At 42.0% G+C, this 17,806-nt stretch overlaps 3 protein-coding genes across 3 annotated transcripts; all 3 read left to right on the top strand.

Annotated features, from left to right (window-relative positions):
• Positions 1 to 845: 845 nt before the first annotated feature.
• LOC4347402 (heat shock protein 81-2-like) lies at positions 846 to 4,631 on the top strand. Its single transcript, NM_001422792.1, has 3 exons — positions 846 to 1,137; positions 1,537 to 1,959; positions 2,693 to 4,631. The coding sequence occupies exons 1-3, from the start codon at positions 1,012 to 1,014 to the stop codon at positions 4,241 to 4,243; spliced, it is 2,100 nt and encodes a 699-aa protein (NP_001409721.1). The 5' UTR covers positions 846 to 1,011; the 3' UTR covers positions 4,244 to 4,631.
• Positions 4,632 to 4,800: 169 nt separating this feature from the next.
• LOC4347401 (plant UBX domain-containing protein 10) lies at positions 4,801 to 7,493 on the top strand. Its single transcript, XM_015755630.3, has 4 exons — positions 4,801 to 5,502; positions 6,325 to 6,540; positions 6,637 to 6,819; positions 7,153 to 7,493. The coding sequence occupies exons 1-4, from the start codon at positions 4,942 to 4,944 to the stop codon at positions 7,381 to 7,383; spliced, it is 1,191 nt and encodes a 396-aa protein (XP_015611116.1). The 5' UTR covers positions 4,801 to 4,941; the 3' UTR covers positions 7,384 to 7,493.
• An 864-nt stretch (positions 7,494 to 8,357) lies between these two features.
• On the top strand, positions 8,358 to 10,305 carry LOC4347400 (uncharacterized). The gene is made up of 5 exons (XM_015755391.3): positions 8,358 to 8,710; positions 8,835 to 8,871; positions 8,961 to 9,082; positions 9,329 to 9,392; positions 9,936 to 10,305. Exons 1-4 carry the CDS (start codon positions 8,468 to 8,470, stop codon positions 9,389 to 9,391), a joined length of 465 nt encoding a protein of 154 aa, XP_015610877.1. The 5' UTR covers positions 8,358 to 8,467; the 3' UTR covers position 9,392; positions 9,936 to 10,305.
• Positions 10,306 to 17,806: the final 7,501 nt, after the last annotated feature.

Here is a 17,806-nt window from a genome sequence, read left to right as displayed (position 1 = left end):
AAAGATTTTTTTCAACATAGTTTTTTTTTCAGCATCGACTTTTAAATCGTTAAGAACACATGTATAAAAAGTTTTACCAATAAATTAGTTTTTTATTATCTAATGAACCAAAATGGCTTATTAGAAAATATGAGTAACCGATGAGGCCGGAAGTATCCAACTAATACTCTTGAACACATAGGGCCTGTTCATTTTGATGCCATTTTCAACCATACCATTTTTTTTGTCAAAGTTGCCAAAAAATATATACGTTTAGTTTGTTACCAAATTTGGTCAATACATAAGAAATCCTGCCAAAATGTTGGCAATATTGCCATCTTGTTAAAATTTTGGTATTGCCAAAACTTGGTAAGGTTTATTTTGGCTACAATCTGAACATGCCTATAATAGTAGAAGGGGTTTATTTGCAAATATCCATCTCCAACTTCACGTGGGACTATCTGAGTGGATTAAAGTGGTTTAGAATCTAATAATCGAAACCCATTTTGAAAAGGGTTAAATTATCAAATCTCTCCTCTTGACCCTCCCTTTCTTTCCATGGGCTTCGCCGGCGACTGGACCCTCTACTGTCTTGAATGCGCTTCATAGCTTGTTTTCATAGACTTCATTGGCGACTTGATCCTAGTTTGTTTTCATGGGCTTTACGGGCCACTGGACCCTCGCTTGTCTTCATGGGCTTTATGGGCCTCATTTTCTTCAGAATTTTATGGCCTTCTATACGCCCACTACACCTAATCACGCGCAAAATCTCACTGCCGGTCCGGCCTGGCCCACCCGCAACGACTAGTCAACACGCGCTGCGGCCTCGCCGGCTTCTAGGCCCACGTAGAAGGTTCGAGAACAACGAGGACCGCATAAAAGCATCTCCCACCCCCACGATCTCGCCCTCTCAAAACCCTCTCCTAACCCTAGCCGCCGCCGCAGCCGCAGCCGCAGCCGCGCGTCGTCTCCTCCGCCCGCGAGCTCCTCTTCCCGCCGGCGAGAGATCAGGAGCACGCAAGGCGCGCGGCCATGGCGTCGGAGACCGAGACGTTCGCCTTCCAGGCCGAGATCAACCAGCTGCTGTCCCTCATCATCAACACCTTCTACTCCAACAAGGAGATCTTCCTCCGCGAGCTCATCTCCAACTCCTCCGATGTAAGTTTGCGCCGCCCCCGAAATTAATCCCCTCTCGTCGAGGAATCGAAATCGGTGCTTGCTTATGTGCTCTTTGCTGTTGTTGTACGCGTCGATCTGTGAGCGTGACGGCATCTGAGGATCATATACTGATAGGGCGTAGACCTGTTTCAAATCAATGAGGTGTGAGCGTTGACTCGTGATTTGTAGAGTTTGTGCTAGTTTATTTGTTTGTTTTACTCATCGAAATGTGAATATGGCCACATCTGAGCACTAGCATAAACTTGTTACAAATCAGCGAGGGTTGTGTGTTTACCCGTGCGTGTAATCTGTATAGTGTGGTAGTGTGCTGATGCTTTTACAGATCTGTGTGTTTGGGTGATGAATTCGATGTGACATGGGTGTGTGTGGTTTCTGCAGGCATTGGATAAGATTAGGTTCGAGAGCCTCACGGACAAGAGCAAGCTCGATGCGCAGCCGGAGCTGTTCATCCACATTGTCCCCGACAAGGCTAGCAACACCCTGTCGATCATCGACAGTGGTGTCGGCATGACCAAGTCGGACCTCGTCAACAACCTCGGTACCATCGCCAGGTCGGGGACCAAGGAGTTCATGGAGGCGCTCGCTGCTGGTGCTGATGTGTCCATGATTGGGCAGTTTGGTGTCGGGTTCTACTCCGCCTACCTTGTTGCTGAGAGGGTTGTTGTGACCACCAAGCACAACGACGACGAGCAGTATGTGTGGGAGTCACAGGCCGGTGGGTCCTTCACTGTTACACGTGATACCTCTGGTGAGCAGCTTGGACGGGGTACTAAGATCACCCTCTACCTCAAGGATGATCAGGTATAAGATTCAGCACATTTCTCTTGTGAATTCCTATTACTTGTGTGATATATGTTGCTGTCCATGTGATGTTTTTTTTGTCAGAACTTTAGATGTTCTGTACATATGACAATTGGATGAGTTCGGGCCTGTATGGTTGAGTTGGCATGCTACCAGTGTACATGATCTTTCTTGACTGTTAGCATGTTCTGAAGAAATATTCTTGCTACTTTAATAAGAGGTTGTCTTGATGACATGGTGCTCATTTTGTAGTACAATAAATGAACTGTATAGATTAGGGGTGTACAGCAGTTTTTGGAATAGTGGTATCTTGTTCTCTTGGTTACATTTACTGAAAATCAACATTGCTGATAAACCGTAATTCTGAACTAGTGATATGGGTTTCTTTGGTAGTAATCACTTAATTAAACAATAGTATTAGTTGTAACAATATATATTTGGTGTAGTATACATCTTACTGTTTTCCGTTAACATGAAATGAATTTTGAGATTTACTGCTTTCAGCTTGTCTTTCTGTTCTTTTGTGCTGTAGTTGTGACTTCCTTGTATGCTACATTGTTATGATCTGTGACTCTTTTGTTGTATTCTGCAAATCAGTTTATATATTGTTTGTTCCAATGTTCTTATCAGAATGCATAATGGCATAACACCTTGTTCCAATAATTAGCTGTATCGTTTTTTTTGTTCTTATTGTTTGTTGTTTATAATAAACTGTTGCAATTTTTACTTGCAGCTGGAATACCTTGAGGAACGTCGCCTCAAGGATCTGGTGAAGAAGCATTCTGAGTTCATCAGCTACCCTATCTCCTTATGGACTGAGAAGACAACCGAGAAGGAGATTTCTGATGATGAAGACGAGGAAGAGAAGAAGGATGCTGAGGAGGGAAAGGTTGAGGATGTTGATGAGGAGAAGGAAGAGAAAGAGAAGAAAAAGAAGAAGATCAAGGAAGTCTCTCATGAGTGGAACGTGATGAACAAGCAGAAACCTATTTGGTTGAGGAAGCCAGAGGAGATCACCAAGGAAGAGTATGCTGCTTTCTACAAGAGCTTGACAAACGACTGGGAGGAACATCTGGCTGTCAAGCACTTCTCTGTGGAGGGTCAGCTTGAATTCAAGGCCATCCTGTTTGTACCAAAGAGAGCGCCATTTGACCTCTTTGACACCAGGAAGAAGCAAAACAACATCAAGCTGTACGTACGCCGGGTGTTTATCATGGACAACTGTGAGGAGTTGATCCCAGAGTGGCTCAGCTTTGTCAAGGGCATTGTTGATTCTGAAGACCTTCCCCTCAACATCTCACGTGAGATGCTCCAGCAGAACAAGATCCTGAAGGTGATCCGCAAGAACCTTGTGAAGAAGTGCGTGGAGCTCTTCTTTGAGATCGCTGAGAACAAGGAAGACTACAACAAGTTCTACGAGGCCTTCTCCAAGAATCTCAAGCTTGGCATCCATGAGGACTCCACCAACAGGACCAAGATTGCTGAGCTCCTGAGGTATCACTCCACCAAGAGTGGTGATGAGTTGACCAGCCTCAAGGACTACGTAACCCGGATGAAGGAGGGCCAGAGTGAGATCTATTACATCACTGGTGAGAGCAAGAAGGCTGTTGAGAACTCCCCCTTCCTTGAGAAGCTGAAGAAGAAGGGATATGAGGTCCTGTACATGGTTGATGCCATTGATGAGTACGCTGTTGGTCAGCTTAAGGAGTTTGAGGGCAAGAAGCTCGTCTCTGCCACCAAGGAAGGTCTGAAGCTTGATGAGAGTGAGGACGAGAAGAAGCGGCAGGAGGAACTCAAGGAGAAGTTCGAGGGTCTGTGCAAGGTGATCAAGGAGGTGCTCGGTGACAAGGTGGAGAAGGTTGTTGTCTCTGACCGTGTGGTGGACTCTCCCTGCTGTCTAGTCACTGGGGAGTATGGCTGGACTGCTAACATGGAGAGGATCATGAAGGCCCAGGCTCTGAGGGACTCCAGCATGGCCGGCTACATGTCGAGCAAGAAGACCATGGAGATCAACCCGGAGAATTCCATCATGGACGAGCTCCGCAAGCGTGCCGATGCTGACAAGAACGACAAGTCTGTGAAGGACCTGGTGATGCTGCTCTTCGAGACTGCCCTCCTGACCTCCGGCTTCAGCCTTGAGGACCCCAACACCTTCGGCACCAGGATCCACCGGATGCTCAAGCTCGGCCTGAGCATCGACGAGGACGAGTCTGCTGAGGCTGACGCCGACATGCCGCCGCTGGAGGACGACGCCGGCGAGAGCAAGATGGAGGAGGTCGACTAAGCGCCATGGTTGTCATTCGGCCCCCATCTCCTGGAGCCCTAGTTCTCTATAGCTTTATCTGACTCTGTGCTCTTCGCCATTTTTGCTATGCTGGATGTATCGGTATTGCCGTATCTTAGCGCCTGAACATTTCGTGGTATTTGCTCAAACAGTTACGTTTTAAATTTAAATATGCTAGTTAATTAATCCAGAATCTGTATTTTCTTATTCTGCATTAGCCCTTTTATAGTAACTCTTTGTTCTGCATTATCTCCACTTTGTTCTTAGCTTGAATGGGCCTTTTTTTTTCTCTGTTGCCCCCATCTCTTTCAATCGTAGTAGTACATCTATCTTTGATACAATTTTTTTGATATGCTATTTTGAACTGAGCTTCTTGTTGACACCGGATTACTTTTGATTGGCACTGAATAGCTTGTTGTACACTGCTCATGTCTTCTCGACTGATCTAAAATCCTATCACTTAACACATCTGTGAAGGATTCCATGTTATTTGCTTAAGAGAACAAAGCACAAAGCAGCCCAATCTTCTCCTCGCTTTGCCTCTCTGCTTTAATAAAAGCAAAGCATAACGCATTCCTTAACCTGTCAATCTGTCCATCCACACGCAGCCGCTTTACCAACTCTCCCAAGAACACACACAAGACACAAACTGAGATGCTCACCTGTCGCTGCGATCCATTTGCCGCTGCATTTTGATCATGCCGTCTCCAACCTCGTCGGCGTCGGCAGCGGCCAGGGGGAGCGCTGGCGCCGGCGATACCCTACGCAACTCCTGCCACGACTTCGCGCGCAGCCTGGCGCGGCTGCCGGCCAGCATCATGGACGGCCTCTCCAGGTCCATGGCTCGCCGGAGCCGCCGCCCCCGCGACACCCAGCCTCACCCTCCTCTTCCTCCGCCGCTGCTGCCGGAGGAGCTCTTCTTCGCCGAGTTCGAGCGGCGGTACGGCGGCCGCCACCCGTTCTTCTACGGGTGCCGGCTAGCCGAGGCGCTGGGGATCGCGCGGCGGGAGGGGAGGCTGGTGTTCGTCTACCTCCACGACGCCGGCGGCGGCGGAAACCCCTACGCCGACCAGTTCTGCACGGGGACGATGTGCTCCGACGTGGTGGTGGAGTTCCTCGACGCCAATTTCGTGTCGTGGGGCGCCGTCGCCGGGAGAGGGGAAGGTGCGGCCATGGTGGCGGCGCTGCGGCCCGGCAGCTTCCCCTTCTGCGCCGTCGTCTCTCCCGTCTCCGACGAGAGCATCGTCATCCTGCAACAGGTAGTACAAAACCCCATAATATTACAGAAGCAACAGAATCCAAAGCGTTCCCTAAATGTTTGACGCCGTTGATCTTTTTAAACATGTTTGACCGTTCGTCTTATTTAAAAACTTTTATGAAATATGTAAAACTATATGTATACATAAAAGTATATTTAACAATGAATCAAATGGTAGGAAAAGAATTAATAATTGCTTAAATTTTTTGAATAAGACGAACGGTCAAACATATTTAAAAAAGTCAACGGTGTCAAACATTTAGAGATGGAGGGAGTATTTTGCTCCATCGTTTCTTCTTCATCTTATCAGATACAACGAAAATTTGAATTTCAGAACTTAGAGTTTAATTTAGAGTTGATTTTGATGTTTCTTTTATTTGGTTTAATTTTTCAGCATTGACTTATAAATATTTAAATCGCAAATAAAAATTTGCCCACAAACTATTTTTTGTCGTTAATAAACATCACAGCTTATAATCAAGTATCGTCTCTAGTGGTTTCATCCATAACCATCATAACTGAGCGAAAACCAGTGAAATCGAATTCTTTTGCGCCAAAATTTTGAATTTTAGGATTTTTTTTAATTTGGCCGGTTTATCGAACGGTTTCTAAATGCAGACCAGCAAGACAAGGCCAACGAAACCGTGATAACTGAGCGGTTATCGTCGCATTTTGAAACGCTAAAGCAAGTAGCAACAATACTAACAATTATGTCAACCTATTTGCACACTAAACTCTACAGCATATTGGTTGCATCGATCTATCTTGGCATTTTAAGTTTTTGTATTGATTAAGAGATGACACAAACTGTATCTTCTTTCAGGTAGAAGGCCCGGTTTCGCCTTCAGAGCTGGTGGACATTCTTCAGAGAACAATCGATGAGCAACGTGCATCCTCCAGACAGTCTTGGCCTGATGAGCAGCTAGCTGCAGCAGTGAGAGCCTCAAGAGCTGATGAAGAAGAGAGGATGAGATCAGTAGCTCTAAGGCTAAGACAGGAGCAAGATGCAGCTTATCTCGAATCACTTCGAAAGGATCAGGTAGACACATGCATGTTCATCATGTTGAGGTGGTGTTCTTCATCATCAGTTCATGCCCTGTTGATCAGGGTGAGCTCACTGACTCCATTGATGCAGGAGAAAGAAAGGTCCAGGAAGAGTGTTCAGGAGGGATCTGCGAAACCAAAGGCGAGCAATGTGCTTCGTCCAAGATACCCTGGTCAATCTGCAAGGGAGCCTAACAAGGCAGCTCAGGCCAGAGCTCCTGCTCAGAATCAGAATGGAACTGTGGCTTCACACAGAGCAGAAGCAAATACCAAGGTATGACCAAAAAAAAAGGATTATCTCTTGTCCTCGTGTACAGATGTACAGTGCATTTGTAACTGCTAGCAGCAATATTTGGGAAAAAAAAGTTAATTACTTAACATGAAAATTTCTGGGGTTTAGTTATTCAGTTGACAAGTGTTCAGATCATGCATTCAGGTTTTTCTGATGTCTGAACTCCGGTTACAGTGATAAAAATATCAAGTGTTAATGTGTTATCCATCTACTAGTATCATTGTGCAAAGGATTTTTATGGGAACTTTGGTGCAGAACTTTTTATGGGAACATCCCTGAGTTAAGACCAGATTAATTGTAGAACTTTTTATGCAGATAATGATAAGATTTCCCAATGGAGAGAGAAGGCAGCAGGCGTTCCATCATACAGATACCATCAGGGAAATCTACAGGTATGTTGATTCCCTAGGCATACCAGGCATCGGAAATTATCAGCTCGTGAGAAGCTATCCAAGGAAAACTTATGGTCGCCAGCAGCTGGAGATGAGTCTCCAAGATGCAGGCTTCTATCCAAGTGTAACACTGTACATTGAACAGCTTCAGTAAACATGCTGTAACCATGAAGATGACTGCAAATTTCGTGTAACAAATTACGTACAAACATCTGCATATGTGCATGTGTTTCTGCATTCAACTCTACTGAATGCGTACTGCCACTTTGCATACATCGAAACAAGTTACAGTATGTTGCAAAGGAAAAGCCACAGGCCTGAAACTTCAAAGTTCAGAGCATGATGTTACATGTTGGGAAACTTCAAAGTTCAAAACAACCCTCCATTTCCTGGGCTGCATATGAACCGTCCGATTGTATATAAGTGGCTTCAGATCAGCGTAGTAGTTGTAAGGGTATCCTCAATGATTATTGCAAAAGTACTCCAAGAAGTAAAGTGAACCGTGCCAAATAGTAATAGTAGATTGAAGATACACCATACTACATATATGCGAAGAATGGGTAATAAGGTGAGACTATCTAAAAAAAAAAAGAAAAGCCAAACATAAGTCATACCACAATTAAAAAGTATGTAGGACTCACTACAAAATGCTTACTACTATCTCCGTTTTAGGTTATAAGACTTTCTAACATTGCCCACATTCATATAGATGTTAATGATTCTAGGCACACATATATGTCTAAATTGATTAACATATATATGAATGTGAGTAATGCTAGAAAGTCTTATAATATGAAACGGAAGAAGTATAATTTAGTAATAAGCCTATGATTTGATAGTAGTTAAGAGTATTTACTATTTCCTTAATTTATCTTAGCTACTAGCGATACTTTAATCCCTAACTTTGTAAATACTTTTTCAATACATTGTGGATGACTGGTAACTATATTGAGGAAATAGTAAATACATTGAGGATGAAAAAGTAAATACTATTTTCTCAAGTTACCGGTATCCATTATTTGGATGACCGGTAACTTTGTAGAAAACACCCTAACACAAAATCGTATGTTCAAAATAGCCCCCGGCTAGCCGACCGCTAGTCCGCTACCACTGCGCGATCCGACCGTCGAATTTGAGGTCGACATTTTCCGCCAATAAAACCGCACATTACCTTCAGAACAGATAAGGCGCCCCACCCGTCAGTCTCACGGTTTCTGCTTTCCACATCCGCCGCGGCCATGGCGCTCGTCACCGTCCACGCGCGCCTCGCCGCCGCCGCCTCCTCCGCCTCGCCGCCGCTTCGCTCCGCCGCCTCCTGCACCCGCCTCCGTGCCCTCAGTACAGTCACCGGAACCCGCCTCAGCATTCGGCACCAACAGCGCCGGCGCTGGCGGCGGCCGAGGCGCGCCGCCGCCATCGCCGCGTCGCTCGACCTCAACGAGGACAACGTCCGCCTCGCCATCGACGAAGCCAAGGCCGAGGCAAGCTTGAGTCCTCCCCTCCTCTTCTTCTTCCCTCGCCTCGTCCCCAATTGGAATTTGGAACGCCATTGTTGCTGATTTTCTGAATCTTTGCGCGAATTCGCCTCTGCTCCTGCTCTCTCAGCTGGGTCAGCTGTTCGACACATCGGTGGGAATCACAGGTGAAACCCAATCGTCCAAACCTGCGTTGCTTGCGATGAACACGGATCAAGAATCCGGGAGTAATCTGCGTTGCTGTTGATGATGGCAGGGCAAGTTGATCTCGCGGAGCTGGACGGGCCGTTCGTGAAGCTCCGGCTCAAGGGCAAGTTCTGGCACACCCGCGCCACCGTGCTCGCGCGGATCGGCAACTACCTCAAGAACCGCATCCCGGTGAGCATGCTTTGGAGTATAAAGTGAATTGACTGTTTTTCCTCGTCAGTTTAAGCTTTTGGGTTGAACTGGTCGGTGCATATGCAACTCAATACTGTTGCATCTTTCTCACTTCTGTCATGTTCTTGGCTCCTGCTTGCGTGTGGAGCTGGAGAAAGTTTTGTATTTTGGACTTGTTAAGAATGTTAGGTTAGTGATTTAGTGAGTGAGAACTGAGAAGTGATTATTGATTTATTGTTTGGGCAGGAAATCTTGGAAGTGGAGATAGAAGATGAGAAGCAGCTTGATGATAGCCCTGCAGCCTTCTGAGGTAACCACCATACATGAATACTGTAGCTGCTGACTCTCTCAGTAGTTAAATCTTGTCATGCAGTAAAATTTGAAATCTTACAAATTTCAGGTCTAGAAAAGTTGTGGTGAAAACTGAAAGCACATTTAAATCTTCCGTTTTATTCACTATGCACATTTTACTTACTGCTCTCTCCAATCCAAAATACAAGCATTTCCAGGTCTTTAGCAAAAACCAAGGTAGAGTGAAAGAAAAAAAAATCTCTTTCAGTAACTTCAATGGTTAAATTTTGAATTGGTTCTTCTTGCCTTCTTTCAATAAATAAATAAATTTTGAACTCCCTTCCCAAAAATCACATTGGTTGAAAATTTATAGATTTCCGTGCATTGGAATAAGTGCGGAAGTGCCTCAGAAATGTTTATATTGTGGTATAAATCTTGAATCGTAGATGCACTTATATTTTGAAACAGAGGCACTAGTTAGTATGGCAGTATCATTCATGACGATACGAACTACCTGTTCAGCCGGTTGTCACTGTGGGCATAACATAGCTGTATATTGCAGTGGCATTCACCAGTCAATGGCTCCCTCCAATGCACATTGCACAAACCTGAATTTCTGAAGTTAAGCTGAAGAACCAAGTCTGCTGGAATGCACTATCCTACATTCCTACCTTACTTTTCTGGTCAACATCGCACAAATTCAGGGATCTCCAATTCCCCTACATTTTGATTGTGGAGATGCGTATGATTTGAGACTATTCTATTTTACTAGCACTCACGAGTCGCAAGAACCTGAAAACTGTACTGACGGGACCTACTTACGGAGAGGTTTATTAGACGCTTTTCCTGATTCTGAGCTTGTTGGTATCACCTTTATGTGTATTTATTTAAAAAAAGGGTGTAGCAATGATGTGCTGCTATTCTGAGTACTATATTTGTGTTCACTCTTTCGAATGATGTTTACTCCATCCGTCCCAAAATATAGCAACCTTGAACTGGATGGAACACATTCTAGTACAACGAATCTGGACAGGGGTATGTTACATTTGAAATACCACTGCATCAGTGTGCTCCTGTGGACAGTACTCTGGTAGAGGTATAAGTTGGCTGCTCGTTCACGAAATGTACTGGTCATCCATCCAATGAGCGTCATGGTAATTCAAATTCTTCAATTTGAAATTCTGATATCCTGATTTTCTCAGTTCTTACCCATTTGAGTCATATTTTTTATGTTTTGTGAACTCATTAAATAGGGTTCTTGGAATGTTGTGGCAACGCAGCTGTGGCCATTTCAGTGCTCTTGTCAATCTGTCAAATGTTTGGGCAGCAATGAACTAGGAGTATCTGAAGAGAAAGCAGTTTGCAACCCTAGGCTCTAGCTCCGTGGAACAAACCATTTCGACAATCTTGTACTGAAATGTACTGAAATCAAATACTACTATATTCGCTCTTTTCCTTTGAGAAAAAGTTGTTTGAGGCCACTTCTGGTTCCTACTCCGATGTACTTATTGGATGGTGCAATTGATGATGCTGGAAACTGTTGCTTTCAAATTACAGGGAGAAGTTGGGCTTGTCTATCAGAGTAGGTACAATAGCAGGCTATAAGCCAGCTGCAAATATATTTTAAGGAGATAAATCAGGAGAGAGAAGAGCAGCGGGTTACAGATTTGTAGCCAGCTGTAGCACGGACTCCAAGACGCTATAACAGGTGGGACTAGGTATTAATAGTGTAGTATGTAACTATTGTATGAATGAGCTATTAAATTGGATATAGATAAATTGGAGCTAGTAGTTGGCTATACTATTAAACTTGCTCTCATGTTTCAGACCAGAAAAAGGTGAGTATTTCATCATAAAAAGGGACGTATTTGACGAAGCATGTCAGTGCCTAATCCTCAGTAGAGTGGAGTACTAGCAAGAAACAAGAATTCCGAAAGAATTTTGCACGGAAGCTCTATCCAAATGTCCCTTCATCCATCAACGTATTGGACTGATTTTTTTCAGCGAATCAACTCGTTGCTAGTATCTCTGAGTCTCTCTTGATGAACGTCATTTTTACTAGGAAAATCTATTAATGCTAGAGAAAAACGATAGCTCCAAGAATTTCTTTGTTCTCAACGCCTCCTATTTAGAGGAAATAGCAACCGCGATTGTCAGTGTGCTCGTGACTAAAAAAGTGCGAACCAATAAAGCAACAAACCTTTATACGAGTACTCACTCTGTCTCCGAATATAAGGGATTTCTTTTTTTTTCGAGAAACTTGCTAAGAATGAAGATAGAATACTATAATGCCTCTCGCTGTGTGGTGAGTGAAAAGTTGGATGGGGTAAGGCTGGAAGAAAATTAGAAAATAGATAAATGATTGGGCCAATAGTACTCCAAGTCCCTTATACTTGGAGACAAATTTAAGGGCCCATTTGAATCGTAGGAATAAAAAAAAAGGAATAGAAAAAAAAAACAAGATTTTGATAGGAATGTAAATATAAAATAGAGGACTGCAAAACATAAGAATAACCGTTTAATTGGATCGCAGGAATCGGTTGAGAGAAATAGACTCGAAGAAAAATTTTCAAGAGGTTGAAACTCTTTCTAAATTTCCTCCATAATCTTTATAAGATTGTCCATTCTATAGGATTTTCAAAGGATAGGATGGGATGGGATTCGATCCTCTGTTTTAAAGGCATCAATAGGTTTTTTTTCTATAAGATTGAAATCCTTCAAAGTTACTATGTTTTTCTCCAAATCAAATGGTCCCTAATGTTTATATCCCTTATATTTGAGGATGCAGAGACTAGTATTCCATTTCTAAGTACTTGTCACAAAGTTACTGCTAGTATAACAACTCGGGTTACTCCTATTTACTAATACTACTCCTAGTTGAGAAACTGCCCGAAATAAAAAAGACGGATCATGCATGATACTCCTATCTTAAAAAAAAAATACTCCCTCCGTCCTATAATACTATAAGAGCAGGTACAATAGCAGGCTATAAGCCAGCTGCAAACATATTTTAAGGAGATAAATCAGGAGAGAGAAGAGCAGCGGGCTACAGATTTGTAGCCAGCTGTAGCACGGACTCCAAGACGCTGTGTGTCTATGACAGGTGGGACTAGGTATTAATAGTGTAGTATGTAACTATTGTATGAATGAGCTATTAAATTGGCTATAGATGAATTGGAGCTAGTATTTGGCTATACTATTGAACTTGCTCTAAGGGATTTTGGAGGTATATGACCGTCTAAATTCATTGTCCTAAGATATATCACGTCCGTCCAAAATCCCTTATATTATGGGTCGGAGAGAGTACTCCTATCTGAAGAGACTGAGATACTCCTGGACTCTGAATTCCAGCATCCAATGAGCAAGGACTTAAACTGAGACAGACAGCCACCAAACACCAAACTGAAAATCCCCAGCTGCTCAGTGTCAGATCATCATGTGACTGAACAAACACAGGAAGTACTATTCTCTTCCAACTCTCCAGAAATGTCCTGCAACCCTGACAAGACAAATGCACTGCAAGTAATACTCCTAGTAGTACTACATGTACTCATAGTACTAATGGCGAGTTTAGTTCTAAACTTTTTCTTCAAACTTTTAATTTTTCTATCACATCAAAACTTTACTACACATAAACTTCTAACTTTTTCATCACATTATTCCAATTTCAACCAAACTTTTAATTTTGGTGTGAACTAAACACACCCTAATAGTAGTAATAATCAGCTCAGGACCTTGCAGATTCTTCGTTGCAAAGTCCAAACCGCCATGATCAATCGCTCTTTGGGATCATCCATTGTGCAATGCACCTCACCTTTCATGTCAATCGCACTGTTCGTCAGAATGTTACTGCAATGGTGGTCCTCCTATGATCCTATCAGTTCGCCACTGGTAGTTAGGGCATGATTCAGTATACAGTTCTACAGCGATGTGTTTGGGCTAATGGCTAATCATTTGGGTGGTGGTCTCTGCTCAAAGAAAGAATCTTTGATTAATCTTACTACTACAGTATTACTAGTTGCTTCCAAATTGTGCTTTCTTTCTGTATTTATTTTTTCTTTTGGGAATTGGGATTGCAAACCCAACCACATCATTGAGCCGGATTAATTCTTGATTTTCTTTTGCATGGAAAGCAGCAAAGAGGAGAGTGCACTGGTCGCCCTGCTCCTCAGGTTGCTTCTGAATAATCAGGGTCAATTAGTTATTCTAATCTCAATCTGTCGGCCAGATTAGCGAGGATCTGGTTCCATGTCAGGCCAAAAGGAAGGGAATAATTAATCAATCAGGAAGCTGGAGGAGGAAGACGACGACGAGGAGGCGTTGGTCTTTCCATGGATGGAGTAGCTAGGTTGAAGAACTACGCAAGCAATTATACGAGGAGATTAACAATGCAAAGAGGGGATGCAAATTGCAGATTTCTTTGCAAATATCTAACACACTTTCATGTGATCCCACGTGAGGCAATCTTAAGATCAGAAGAACAGCAGTAGCAGCAACTAGCAGCTTGTTTTACGTGCGCAGAATCCGCGTTGTTCATCTCGCATCTTGACCATGTCCAGTTTCTTTCCTCTTGCTCTGAATTTTCAGCTTCTTTTCGTCGCATTTTTTTTTCTTGTTTGAAATGAAACGTTTTGTGTCGTTTTCAGCAGGTATCGGAGTGTTTGGTGACCTAGGATTTGTTCATGATGAGCTAAAATTAACTCCAGTCGCTTGCACCATGTGTGTGGCAGCTAATTGGACCGACCAAATTAAGGAGACCTTTTAACCGTAAATCAATATTCAGTCGGCGTCAATCCATCGCATTCACATCAGATTAGCCTCCTCCGGTGTTCATGTGACTTGTACAAGACAAATACTATACTTATCATTTCACTAAACTGTGATATTCATGCAATCATATATAGTTAGATCACTAACCGTGTGGCAATTATTTTTATGGTTCCTGATTAAACTAGCTGATCAGCTAGAAGTTTCTTCTCCTTTGCTGCGTAATATTCAGTAACGTGTTTTCTCTTCCTAGGATCCCTATCTGATGGTACAATCTGTTGTATATCTCTTCCTGGGATCCATCAATTGGTAGCTCCAAGGAAGATCAGACGTAGATTACAAGGCCAATGATCCATTCGGATTTTAATTTAGTTTATATTTAATTAGTTGCTGTTCTTGATCGACCCCTGGATTCTGGATCCTGGTATGGGCAAATCTCTGTTGGTTTGTGCAGAGATACGCGTCAGATGGAAGGGAATTCTCAGCTCCAACATCCAACTGTCCTCAAGACTCCTCCATGGTTGGCGCCAAAAAATAAGTGTTGATCGATCCAGCTTGCTGTCTTCGGAGAAGCTTAATTTGGACGAATGCAACATGCAGAATTGCCATCCATTGCATGCATGCAGAATTTGGACCACTGTTTCAGAGTCTTGTAGTATAGTTGTCTTTGTGCGGATTTCTCCTTTTGCTTCTCGGCCTTTGTCTGAGTTGCATGTTTCTCTCCAAGGGTAGGCTCTGAATTGAACGGGAAATTTTACGGTCCTTCAGAGTTATCTAGAGGTATCAAAAAAATTTTAGTGTAAATCAAGTACAAGAGGAATGGAGAGGTACCAAATTTTGCAATAAGAAACATGTTACCTACCATTATCTCCTTAAGAACCGTAAAATCGCTCAAACTGAATATAGTTACACAAATCTCTCTAAGAATTCAATCATGAAAAATTAAAAAGTTTGGATGAAATTGGATTCAGTTAAGTGGAGCTGATCATGTTTTAGGATTGGTTAGGTCCCTTTCTTATTGAATGTTACAATTTTCTTCATTTTTTTTTTGGAGAATAGAAAATAAACTCTGAATGCTGGTAGTGACGATGGGAGTGACGAATCCAGTGAGAACAATTGGTGTCATGGGAGATATTCTCTGTCTCTCTCAAATTTGGTACACACAAGCTTTGGGTTTGTTCCATTGATTCAGCTTCACCTGAGGATGCTTGGGAATTATAGTACATTTTTCTAAAAGAAAATTCTCTATGAGCTGTAAGCTCTGCACGGAGAGTTTTAGTTAGGATTTTCAGGAATTGGTGCAGTTTGTTTATCCCTGCAAAGTTCCCTCTCCAGATCCAAGGAAGCTTAAACAACATTTCAATTTTTTTTCTTAACAAAATGTTTGTTTAGAATAGCATTTCCTACCAGCAAAAGAAATTGAGAGCCAACCTTCCAATGTTAGGAGCAAGTCATAAGTCCTAACATATTCTATTTGCTACCAAATCATGAAACCCAACTTTAACCTTTTCTTTTCTTCCCCAAAATATGACACTGGAACTCCTACTTGGAAAAAAAAAAGGTGCCCATTCACCAAAAATGCACTCATGCCAAGTGGCATATTTTCCATGACAAGAGAAAGGCATGGACCCAAAGAGGCCCTTTTCTGGCCTAATTTGTTGAAACTTCTGGCAGAATCAGAAAAGTTCCATTTTCAGTTGGACATAAGACATTATCTGAATTCTGAAAATGACCTCCACACCCACAAATCTACAGACTTCAAATGGGCATATCTAGATGATTGAGCTGATATTGGATGACACATGTTGGCATCTCAATGTAATTTTTTTTGTGTACATCATGGATAATTCACAGAAGCACAGTCGACATCATAATTATTTTTCCTACAGTCAAACTTTCCATGCTCATGTTAATTTGGATGGCTCATAAAAAAAAATATTTGGCTTACAGTTTCTGACGGTTTTGATTAATGCAAGGTGATGGTACCGAAGTAATACCCCCCCCCCCCCGGGTTTCCAAATATTTTTCCGTACTGACTATTATTGTTTTGACTTTAACCGTCAAAATTCTTAATTTGACAGATAATTGTGTAATGACTTAAAAATTATTTGTCCATATTGTTTAAGGTGCGTCCATCACATAAATGATCCGTTTTACTGTTCATATTTTTTTTGTAGCATTGTGCTTGGTTATTGCAGAAAATGCATATTGTTTTCATTTTTCAATGGCTTTCTGTCATTTCCTATTCTACTAGCATCTATCTAGATCATCACATGACAAGTAGAATTTTATTAGTCAAACTCTTTCTGAATGGTTGACCATTTACACATCGGAGATTGAAAATTGAACCTAGCACAGTTGGTAGGAAATATGGTGTGCACACCTACCATGGTAGTTTAAATTCTTTAGCTCAATTTAGATTTCTATTTCTTCTCACTTAAAAATGGCATCAAGCTCCTTTTTAATACCTACTTCTATCGTATTACGAATAAAGAGTGAAAAAGAGCCACCACGTTTCCTCGGTGTAGAAATTATCATGACATACACTATTTTGATCGCGAGATATGACATGCATGACGGTGTGGATTGACTGATACAAAACAAAACTATATTTATGAATAATGTATATCAAAATGAGATTCTATTTTTAAAATCTAGCTACATACATGGTTGCGTGGGAAAATCCATTAATTCTCATGCATTAACACACTAGATAAAAAAAGTATATCCAATAACTTTGTCTTTACCCCTTTAAACGTTCCCAGTGGTGATGGCGGTGAGTCTACCTCACCACCATCAACTGATGATTGGGCCCCACAATGTCAGTAATAAAAGGTAATCCAATAACTTTATTACTAGTATAATTCGATAAAACCTTGATGTATATCTCACTCTTCTCACTATGCAACATACACTACTACACAACGAAAGAAGCAATTCAAGTTTATAGAAGCCGAAACGACAGTCAAATATAAATATCCATTAATATTATTAAATTTTAGCTCTATATAAAATTGCATGGGAAGTCGCCCTATCTCATAAGATAACACACCGACGAAAAAAAAAGTTAACCAAAATAAATACTTGCATGCAGGGTATAATGCAATAAATGACCATAAATAAATCTCGATATGCAATATACAATGGCCTCCTAAGAGCAAGTTTAATAGTATAGCTAACTACTAACTCTAAATCACTTATAGTAAACTTAATAGCCAATTCATACAATAGTTACCTATAAAAATATATTACACTATTAATATATGGTCCCACATGTCATACATACATTATGCCTTGGAGTTCGTGGTACAGTTGGCTACAAATCTGTAGCCCGCTGCTCCTTTGTCTTCTCTTTTTATCTCCTCAATATGTGTTTATAGCTGGCTTACATTATGCTATTGTACCTGCTCTAAGCAGCTTATGTAAGTAAAGCGATAAACATTTATAAATACCCGGCTCTAATTTAAATCCTAACTCCACGTAAAATTGCGCGGGAAATTAAGTAGTAATTTCTCACAAGACATAAGAAAATAATAGCATATGATATATAGGGCTGGATGGAAAGTTGGTGACTCTTAGCTCAGTCGGCTCGTTATGTTTCTGAAACGAGCCAAGCTGCTATTTTAGCTGTTTGACATAACGAGCTAGGCTGATACACTCATACAC

Source organism: Oryza sativa, chromosome 9 (genome assembly GCF_034140825.1).
Source record: "Oryza sativa Japonica Group chromosome 9, ASM3414082v1".
Classification (NCBI taxonomy): Eukaryota; Viridiplantae; Streptophyta; class Magnoliopsida; order Poales; family Poaceae; genus Oryza; species Oryza sativa.
Note: the sequence above shows the minus strand (reverse complement) of the source record. Positions and strands in the feature narration are given on the sequence as shown.